The sequence below is a fragment of the Chamaea fasciata genome, unplaced genomic scaffold, assembly GCF_029207755.1.
Source record: "Chamaea fasciata isolate MVZ Bird 193981 ecotype frontalis unplaced genomic scaffold, bChaFas1.0.hap1 SCAF_10, whole genome shotgun sequence".
In the NCBI taxonomy this organism is placed as follows: domain Eukaryota; kingdom Metazoa; phylum Chordata; class Aves; order Passeriformes; family Sylviidae; genus Chamaea; species Chamaea fasciata.
The window spans coordinates 16391584-16402712 of NW_027094095.1; the positions used below are offsets into that span (position 1 = coordinate 16391584).

At 41.8% G+C, this 11129-nt stretch overlaps 1 protein-coding gene across 3 annotated transcripts in view; it reads left to right on the forward strand.

Annotated features, from left to right (window-relative positions):
- TGFBR3 (transforming growth factor beta receptor 3) overlaps positions 1-10333 on the forward strand; it is a 116067-nt gene extending 105734 nt beyond the window's left edge. For all 3 annotated transcript variants that reach the window (XM_066192480.1, XM_066192482.1, XM_066192481.1), the window contains exons 16-17: positions 79-186; positions 6359-10333. In XM_066192480.1, the coding sequence (XP_066048577.1) occupies positions 79-186; positions 6359-6477 (227 nt within the window). In that variant the 3' untranslated portion in view covers positions 6478-10333. The remainder of the gene's footprint in view (positions 1-78; positions 187-6358) is intronic.
- Positions 10334-11129: the final 796 nt, after the last annotated feature.

Below are 11129 nucleotides of genomic sequence, written 5' to 3' on the forward strand. Positions count from 1 at the left end.
TGAGGATGAATTTTTGTAAAATGCTATCTGCCTCTGAAAATAAGAAGTGCCTATGTGTGTGTGTGTTTCCCTGAGCAGCTGTGCTGTACGGGCTGGACACTCTGACCGTGGTGGGCATTGCCTTTGCGGCGTTCGTGATCGGAGCCCTGCTGACCGGAGCGCTCTGGTTCATCTACTCACGCACAGGTACGGCCAGGGCCCTGGTGCTCTGAACCACTGCACAGGGGAGGGAGGGCAAGGGAGCCACCTCTGCTTATCCTGGGCTTTTTTATTTTCTTCCTCTCTTTTCTTGACTCAGGAGTTTTCCAGCAGCTCCTCCCATAAGCCTCTATTGCGTATCAGCCGAATGATACCCGCCCTTCCCTAAAGGGAGATGTTACATGTTATGGTTTGAAATTTACTTGAATAATTTTAAACATAGGTCTTGAAAATGGACATGAGTAAAACTGACTATTTCTGGCTTGAGTATTATCATTAGTAACATCTCTGTATTTCAAAATTAGTTAGTATTTCAGTTAATGGATCCCTTTTGGTTCCCATACTACTTTTTAAATTTTTTTTTTGCAGTTACTACATTAGGCTGATGCGTACAAGAAGTGGGCCAAGTGATTAAGAGAATGCATTATCTAAACAGACATATTCTGGGTATAACTAGACTTGAAATTTTTTGGGGGGCCTTGATTACAAAGAATTTTTGCCACAATTATTTATTCCTTCATTCTTCAACTACTATTTTCAATTGCTAGAAGTCACGTGTAATTTTAAGTGTGTGCCACCAAACACTTAGGAATGTGTCTGAATTGGTGCAGACTCTATGCACGGATAATTTTCCAGTGTCTCCTTAGAATTTTTTTCCCATGCTAAACTAAATTAGCAAAAATGGAATAATGTATTGAAAGAAAAGGGCATTCGGGGAGCTTTCTGTTGCATGCCCCAGACAAGGACTGGACGCCGATGGAGCCTCGGTTTCCAGCATGTGACCTTGGCTGCTTGTGGTTTATGGGGTATCTCAGGATCCTTAGAGTATTCTGGGCTCCCAACTACTTCCACTTTTGACCTCACAAGACCCTGCCAAGAGGTGGGAAAAATGTGAGGTCAATAGCTCCAGGCCTCTGCAGCTCTGGAACATTGAAATTTGCCTGTAGCCCACTGCAGGGGTTTTTTTTCTGGCACCTAAAACCTCGTGGAAGCTATTTAGGAGTGAGAATCTATCCCTGTTGGGGCAGAGCTTCTGTAAATATTATGACCTAGGAGCTTATGTTAATTTGGAAATAAAAACGATGGTGTTTTTTCCAGTTGGCAGTGCAACAGTTTTGTATAAGCAGTTTAGTACTTCAGTGCATCAGCTGTGTATGAAACTTACTTGGAATTGAGGCAAACATGGAAAATTTAAAGGTTGTGATAATATGCATAAATTGTATAATTCTGTTTCATATAAGTACTGAAACATTGTGGAAGAGAAGTAAGCGCTATTTCAGTGAGTAAATGGGAAGTTAAGTAATTCCCATATTGGTAATCTGTATTAACAAAAAAAAATTAATTGTTAAATTAATACCTTTGGTCCTGCATTTGTGGAAGTTCAATCTGTATCCACATACAGAACCATGTATAGACACGTGTTGTGTGTCAGTACTCAAGGAACACTGGGAAGCCAACATGATAAATCCTTCAGCAACAGTAGAATTTGGACTAATCCCATTAACAGAATTATATTAGCAAGGTACATCAGTCATGGTGACCACATCCACGTAGTGCAGAGGGCAGCTACTCTGGGCTTCATCTTTAAGAGATAAAAATAAGTGGAGAAAAAGGCCAGACAAAAAGTAATAAATTAATACAAGAAAGAAAGGGGAGACTGTAACTCATCAGATTAGAGAATCACAGAAATGATAAAAATTATCTAGGAAGTTTCCTGGTTCAGATTTTAAAAGGACTGGGAAAGTGCACCTATGTTCCTGTGCACATAATTTTGCTGTGCATAGTGTCTTGTATCTACAAAGCATAACTTGCAGCAGAGTGTAACAAAGGCTCTGGCAGGCACGGTCTCCTAGAGGACAACTGCTGTGGCAGACAAGATAATCCAGCTGCAGTGGAAACATGTTAGAGCTCGCTGCAGGCTTTTATTAACTTGAGGAGGGAAAGAAAAAAAATCTAAATTTCATCTACAGAGTGGCTGTCTTTTGACATTAGAGAATTTATGCATTGCTGAATAGTGTTCTGAAATCTCATCTTTTGTTGTAAGTAGTACTGGGTTTCCAACACATGATTTAGACGAAAGGTTGGAAAAAACGAGTTCATTCTAAAACTCTGTTTTGCTGATACTCAGAGCGCAGATAAAAGCTACTGCTGGTAGAGAATGGCAGCTTGGGATGTGTGAAGTAACTTCTTTTTGTTGCTGTAGTGCTATGTGCAATACAGCAAAAGGCCACCTTTTTGCCAGTAGTAAGATTTGCTGATACACTTTTATCAGTATCTCTGCTGCTAACAAAGAAAGTGTTACATGAATGAGCTCTTTTATTCGTCTTGATAGGCCATTAGCATTAAAACCTCAAGCAACTGATAGCAGAAAGGAACTACAAAATAAGTGGAATTTCATCTCCAGAGATTGAGCAAGGATTGTTGTGTTGTCATGTAGGGCTTTTGCTAATTGCAGTCATGAAACATTTCTGCCAAAGCATCACAGCTGTGCTTTAGAAAATTCTAGATTTTCTGAAGCAATTCAACGTGGAGTAGAGATGTCCTATGATACATGGGTAGTAAGAGAAGAGAGAGGGAAAGCCAGTATCAGAACAGCAGAGGAGGAATTTAAGCTGACTTGTCTGCAAAAAGACCCTACTTTTGATCCATTCTCTGGTCAGTTATTGGGCTTGAAAGGTGTTAGTGCTGCCTGGAGAGGACCCAAGAACTAAGGGAAATACCAGATTTAATTTGCCACAATTGACCTCATTTATCTAGGGGTCTTGAAAGAAGCAAAAATTTTGCAGCGTGCATGAATGCAGAAACTCTTCGTAATTTAACCATATAAATATGTATCAATGTAATATATGTCTTAGTAGGGATCACTGAGTATGTTTAGGAGAGACTGGCACAAGCCTGATTAGTTAATGAGACTGTTAAACCTTGTAAAGTGTGTTAAAGAAAACATCCGTCCCTGCCTTCTCTTAGGAAGCGCACTTCCCTTCTTCAGGCAGCGTTGCAAGTTAAGAGGATAAAGTGTTCCAAAATCTGAGAAGTTAAAAGTGTCACTCCTCCCCCACTTCTCCCTTTTTTATGGGATCTGATTTAAAGTAAACTGACATAGCAACCAATTATATTTGGCAAAGGGAGATAGAAAAGCAAACATTCAGACTTCCTGGACAGGGAGTACAACTGGCAGCTTTCCTAAGTGTGAATAATGAAGTGCATGTTGTCGCGTTCAGATGGGTAAAAGCTTGTTTACTGTCAATAGATGAGATGAGTCCATTCTGAGCAGTTTTGGTTCGGTAACATGAGATACATGAAGCTGTTTACATGAAAAAGACAGATGGAGAATGCCTCTTCAGTGATCGTTTACATTTCTTTACATCCTTTTCTTGAATACTCTTTTTAAAAAAAGCTTAGCTACGGTTTAGCTAGGTGTTGAGGAAATAAAATACAGGAAAAGTCAGCCAGTCCAGATGTAGTTGCTAGGCTGTGTGTTCATAACATCACGGGTTTGGATTTTCTTTTTTCTTGAGAACACTGAGAATTTGTTATTGTTCAAGAAGTGATTGTGGTGCATCAGAGCTGCTGATGTGCTCTAGAAATGAGGTGCTGCAGAGGCCATTACAGTGGAAGGAAGGGGTCTTCCAACCCAAACAGAAGGGAGGGTGCCTCCTAGGACACTTTCCAGAGGAGCCAGGAGCGGGGGTGTGAGCCATTGGGCTTGCTGGGGACTGCGGCACTGGGCTTTCGCTTTGCCATAAGATGGAAACAACGTGTGTTTGTCTTATAAATGAATTTATGTTTAAATGCATACAGATTGTATTGATGTGCTGAGGCTGACCAAAGCCGTGTGTGACCATGTGGTTTGTAAAATGGGTGACAGCGGCGCTGCAGGGAGAGGCGGGGGCCCCGCCGGGGGAGCCCAGCGGCCGCCCTTCCTCTGCCGCCAGAGCGGCTTCTGCGGCGGCGCTGGGGGTCTGCAGCCCCCCTCGCTGCTTTCTGAGGTTTGCGATCACTTGTTTAGCTTTAATGAAAGGGAGTTTGCTTATCGCTGCCTTTATAAATATATCCTGTAGTACAAAAGGAAGGAAGACATGTACACAAACAACGGGAGGAGAAGGGAGCAAGGCAGGAGGGGAAGAAACATCCAAACAAGGCTTATGAAAGCCTGTACAGCACGATGAAACATACTTTGATTTGATGCCGTTTATTCTGGGGGGTTACAAAGGCACTTCCAAAGCAAGGTAAAGCTGAAACTTGATTTATTTGCAGATGACTGGGGGTAGATTCTGATCTGCTGACTATGAGCAGAAATCCACGGCTCATGGATGAGCTACAATAGTTATTTCTTACACTGGGAAAAACAGACTCAAAATCTGCTCACAAGAGTAAAATGCTGGACTGAATGGTGAATTTAAAAACGAGATCCTCACCCTCTTTTTAAAAGTTTGTTTGGCCTCCTGGGTAGTGTGGTTTAGTCGTTTAGTTTGTTACTTTTTCTGTCCTGTCCTGTCCCTTCTTTCCTCCCCAATTCCTGAACCAGTGGGGTGTAAGGCAAGAACTGTGTGTTGTGGGGCCTTAAGTGCACTTCAGCTGTGGCTGTGGCTTGAGCTAGCAGCAAATCTGCTGGTCTCTATTACACAGAGCACTTGCAACCTCTGCTGTGAGAAATCCTCAGACCTCCCTTGTTTGTTTGCAGCAGACCTCTGAGTAGCCTGCAGAGGGATATTTTGTGGCCTGAGACACAAAGCGTTAAAGGCGCATTTCCTCTGCAGCCGCATTCCGAGAAGCTCGGGCTCTGGCAGCTGGGCAGCAGCACACAGGGCATGGGGATGTGCCAGAGCAGCTCCTGTGGGAGGAAGCTGGCTCGTCCTTGCACTGTAACCCTCAGTGTGCAGGCTGTGCCTCCAGCCTGTCACTGGGGAGCGGGATCTCGACCAAATCCTGAACATGGAAGAAAAATTGGAGCGTGCAGACCTGACCCATGGCAGTGGGTTTCGGATGACACAGGATAATGTGGAGCAGGAGAGCTGCGTCACCATAAGCTCATGAGGCAGTAGATGTGCTAGCCTCTGATTATTCCTAACTGCTTTGCCCATGATCCCACAAATCATTTCTGTCTTGCTCCGTCTCTGGGAAAGCAGCCGTGCTGGTGCTGGCTGCCACGGCAGGTCTGCAGCTCAGGCAGCAGCACTGTGACTGTTACTGCACTGAGATCACAGGTTCACATCCTGGAGATGAGCTCAAGGGAGGGGGCAGCTACAGTGCACATTATATAAACTTAAGTCTTGCCATCTGTTTCGAAGAGACTATTCTGTAATATCGCTAAGGTTACAGACTTGAGCACTGTAACTTTAAAAATGCCACAGTTATGGTTTCCTATGTGGCCTTACTATGATCTTTTAGGCATTAAATGGCATAATTATTGCTTTTATGCTTAGTTGACAGCTGGATTTTTCCCTTCAATCTCAGCCACAGGTGCAGAATGGTGTGAGGAGACCCCAAGTGCTTGATTTGGCAGCCTAAGTAGTGAAGGGGTTTTAATTTATTGTCAATAAACAGTTAATGAGAAATGGTGAGATGTTCTCACTACAGGTTGTAAGTGCTGCACATACTCTGGTAGCTGTAGGAAAACTTCCTGCATGTTGTATTAGGAGTAAATCGAGTCAAGCTTTCCGGGTAGCCTGTCGGTTTTCTACATGAAGAAAACTGACTGTGTCTCAGGATATGTGGTATCCAGCTGATTGAAGAACATTGTCTTGAGCTACACTTTTAGTAAATATGGCATTAAAACCAAAGCCTACATCTCCTGGCCTTTTTCCTGGAAACAGCAAAGCTATAAAGTGTCTGAGTTGTGTAATAGGACCCATTTTGAGTGACAGCTGACAACAGAAGATAGACAGTGTTGATCTTGGCAGTTTCCATCAGCTGCTTGTAAAATGCTCAAGGAAACAGCGCTGTTACTTTCCCCATGTGCACAGCAATGCTTAGGTGCCAAAGTCTAGTAACATTTTCAGTGATACTTCAGTTAAGGTTTGTTACCCTGTATATTAATTGCATGGGAAAACAGACCGCCAGAAGAGGAAGACTGGGAAGAAATGGATTGTTGTTTTCTATGACAATATTTTCAGTTTCCCTTGTCCTGACCCCACTTTTTCTCTTGCCCATCCCTCAGGGGAAGCAGCAGGAAGACAGCAGGTCCCTACGTCGCCGCCAGCCTCGGAGAACAGCAGCGCAGCACACAGCATTGGCAGCACACAGAGCACCCCCTGCTCCAGCAGCAGTGCCACCTAACCCAGACACAGCTGAGGAGCAGCACAGGACTCTGGGAGGTCATCAGACAGCAGCTTCTTCACGTTAAAAGGATTGGTTTGGTCGCTTCTGAAAAAAATGAGGAGGGATTTTTCTATGGAAAAAAAAAAAAAAAGACTGATTTTCTTTTGGGGAAGCCACTGTGTGTGTGAGTGTGTATGTGTGCACACAATGCATGAATGAACACAGCTTGTTGGATCTTGTTAGCATGTTATGCTACATGTGACAAAGCTACTAATTTTACAGTACTGCAACCTGTTCTAGGGGTCTGTGGGCCCTCAATGTGAAATCTGTGCCAGTTTGGAAAAATGCTGCTTTGTCTGTATGATATTTTCCTTTCCCTGAACCTTCTCATTGACACAAGGTATTCATTAAGGGAATTCAGTCACAGAATCACAGAATGGTTTGGGTTGGAAGGGACCTTAAAGATCATCTAGTTCCAGCCCTCTGCCATGGGCAGGGACACCTTCCACTAGACCAGGTTGCTCAAGCCCTATCCAATGTGCCTTGGAATACTTCTAGGGATGGGATCTCCACGACTTCTCTGGGCAACCTGTTCAGTGCCTCACCACCCTGACAGTAAAGAGTTTTTTCCTAATGTCTAATTTAAACCTGCCCTATTTCAGTTAAAAGACATTACTCCTTGTCATATCACTACATAAGATAAGCAGAACAAAGATGATCATAGGTCAAAGGATTTCTGTTTGAGCAAGAAAGCATCAATGTCACATCTCCTTGGTAAATAGTATTTTATTATTCAGCTACATTTAGCCTCTTTTGAATAATCTTTGTTTTGTTCAGCTTACAGCTACAGCATCTCGTTTGCTTTCCTGTTGTGTTTGCAGCTTCAGGTTTGTTCCAGGTGTTTTTGTTATAATACTCATTGATTTGGTAATTGGAAAAGAGCACACTCTAACATTCCCTCTTGTCTTATGGGCCAAAGCTCTTTTATTAGAGATTTTTTGATCTGCTATACCAAATACAGGCACACATAAAGACCAAGAATGGTTCTTGTGCACTAACATAGATGGGTATGTACCTTTAATGGCAATGTCTTTATGCAGATAGATAAATATCAAGGTATACACAGCCTAACCACTTTACCAATTGGAAATTAGCACAGCATTCCTTCCATACATAAACATATAATCCATAAATATATATATATATATATATAATTTAAGACTGCCTTTTCAGTTTATAATAGGTAGCTAGAGGAGATAAAGAAGCTGATTTGGTTCTAATCTTTTAACTAGCCTAAATTCTCTTTGAAATAAGAGATGAGTTTGAGGCACAAGGAATGTACAGTAGTGCCTGTTGTTTGCTATTCTCTGAAAATAGCTGTGCAATTGTTTGTGTCAAACTGTTGTATGAACATTATGATTGGATAGTCCCAAAGTATTATCAGAATATGGAAATGGAAGAAGGGTACTAATTGTCACTATTTTTTAGTGTCATTGCCTTATCTTGACTTTCAAATTGATGCAAAATGAAAAGCAGAAAAAGACACTTTTGTCATGTAGTTGACTGTTACTTGCCACTTTGTAATGTGTTCTACTGATCCTTCTTTGAGGAAGAAAGAGCATTGTTTTCCTCTAAAAATGAGATTAACGACTTTCATTAGTTGTAGTGAAGGTTACCTGTGTTCTGCAAGAGAGGAAGACACTTCATTACACTCGAGTGGTAGTCTGCTCTGAAGTCTGAGCTGCAGATTTCTTGCTGATTCTACACTTGTGCCTTGCTGATGCCAGGATGGTCCAAGTGCAACATATGCAATAGATATAAGTGCCCAGGATCAGGCAGAGTGTTACTCACTTTAAATCAAATCTGTTGCCAATCCTGCAAACACTTTTGCAGATGGGTGACTGCACACCTTGTCCTCACTACATGCTCGACTCTCTACACCAGGGCTGGTCTCAGTGTCTGTGCAGGCAGGGGGCCTTAGAGTTACACATGCAAAAATATTTGATGCTACCAGGCCAGTGAGCAGTCCTGGTGATGTGGACAGGGTGTCACGTAAGGAAGTTACCCCCATGCTGAAGGGTTTGCAGGACTGGCTCCGCTCCAAGGCATCAGGAGGATGAATGTGCTACCTGTGTGGTTGAAAAGAAAGCGCTTTGCCTAACCTTCAGCAGAATGTATTGTTAAAGCATATTCTATGTGTAAAGTCTTTAAAGATGTCTTCAAAGAAGACTAGAGTCTTTAACTTCAATCATAGCTATATTTTACTACATTAAATTTCTGTATAAAGATATATTTAAATGTTTTAGATAAATGTAAGTTACTCTATATGAAATGTTTTATTTCAATTACTGTGAAATTTACATATTTTGTAAATGCCTTTCCCTGTTTTTAACCCTTTCCTTCCTCAGATATTTTATTAAGTAGTTTCTCATAGGAAGTATTAGATTTGGTTGTTGGGATGGACAGGTTGAAAAATTCTATGTAAAATAGATAATGGTATATTTTTGAGAGAAACATGCTGCATTATCAATCTTTTTATCAAAAGTTTAATTCTAGAATAATTTACAGATTTATAGTTACCATTGGATAAACCAAAAATATAAAAAGGTCAAAGATTTGATTCGTTGACTTGTGTGTGAAATATAGTTTAAATTAACTGAACTTGGTATACTCAGCTATTTAATTCAGCAATTTTAATACACCTCAGTTAATTGTCTGTTAGAGTTTACCAAAATGGCACATGATTGCTTAGCAGATGGAAGAGCCATTTCTGCTTCAGTAAAGAGAGAGAACCAAAGCCAAGCATTCCCAGTGAATAACTTTATTACAGAAATGTGTAGTACTTTGCAGCAGCTGTTAAGCTGCCTGTAGCTCAGAGCCTGATACACCTCTGGGCTCTGGTTTTACAGCACCCATTTATCTCCACTGCCAGCCCCTGTGTCTGGTGTGGCAGCTCCTGAATGCGTAACCGCTGAGGCACTGATTGCCACCTCTGTCCCACGTGGTTCCACCACGCTGGACTCACAGGCAGAGCCCTGTGGGGTCTGGAAGGCCAATGAGACTCTCCTGTCCCAGCAGAGGGTGTGAAAGCAGGGGTTTAGATGGATGGAGTCAGTGGTTCATTTCAGCATGATGGAATCAACTGAGGAGGAACTTCTTATGTAAGAATGGGAGGATTGGACTTAAAATGGACACCTTCTGCCTGTAAAAGCTATTAGTAGCATACTTAAACTCCAAAGCAGACTTCTTGTTCTGTCGTGTGTCATCTAATCACTAACTCTAACCTTTTACAGTACTTGGTTTTGGACATTGTGTTTCAAGAGATCAGATCTTTCTGTGTCAGGCTATTTTTGTAGCATTTTCCACATGGAAATGGATTTTGCAAAATGTCTGTAGATGCTGATGATTGTAACCTTCCCCCTGCGCTTTCCCAACTATTCCTCTCCTGTATGTTCTTTCTGTTACGTATATCTACCTCATGCTTCACAAGAAGACTGTACTGTTGGTTGTGCTGGCAGCCCTTCGTGTGAGGTGACTGTTGTGCCCTGTTGTTGTCTGTCATTCATCGGGATGTTCATAGCGTTATCAGATCTTCGCTGCCATGTCCTGCCAGTCCCAAACACAATATTCTCACCTTTGAATAAATAAGTATATTTCTTTTAGATGCAAATGCCAGATGTTTTTTAAAATCAAAGAATGGGAAAAATGTACTTGCTAATACCTGTGGCCAGTCTGAACACCCCCTTTGTATTTCATATTGCATTCAGTATTTCAGAGCCTTGTGGAAATGCATAGTTGTACAGTTTTGATAACCACAGTGTCATGTCATCTTAGTCTCTTGTGCATAATAAAGTATATATCATTTTATTAATAACTGATGTCATGATTCATTTAAGTTGTACAAAGCCAACAACAATAGGTCAAATTTTGTCTCACTGCTCTGTCCTCATGTCCCATAAATTTCAGTGGGAATTGTGTGCAGGTTTTGATTTTGTGTATCCACTTCTGTTTCCTTCTTTCTGAATTCTTCTACCAATTGGCTTTGTTTGACTACTCAGTATCATGGCTTCTTGTGGAAACCAGTAGATGTGTTTAGTTAAATGCTGCTGTTTTTTGCTGAAGTTGAAGTCCAGAGCTCTGATCCTGTGGGCATTCAATTGTTGCATGTCAAGACATGGCCTCAGTCGAATTCTGCACAAAGCCTGGCTTGAGCGGAGTGAAGCCCATGGCTCTGCAGCAGCAGAGTGCTGGTGGGTTGTACCTGTGAGACACAGGCACAGTGGAGACACGTGAGCAAGACTCTGTTTTCATCACTGAATGGTCTTCCTGTGCAGGAGCCAATAGTTTGGCTGTGTATCAGCAGGACAAGAATTTGGGTGTTCACTATGCTGCTTTCTAATTTGTTTCCTGTATTTCTTGTGCGTAATATTCTTTATGGGCACTTGAGGGGAGCAGCCTCAGTGGTTTTTCCCGGGGTTATTCAGATATTGTAGTTATTGACTCAAAAAAGAGAGCTCCTTAGTAAAGAAATCTGAAATGTTAAATGATCACTTTAAAAACCAAGATTACTTCAGTACAGAAAAGGTTTTTAATTAGAAGCAGCTCTAAGCTTGTGTTGCCTATGACACAATTCACAGAGGTGCAGTAGATTTATTGCTTCATAACAACCA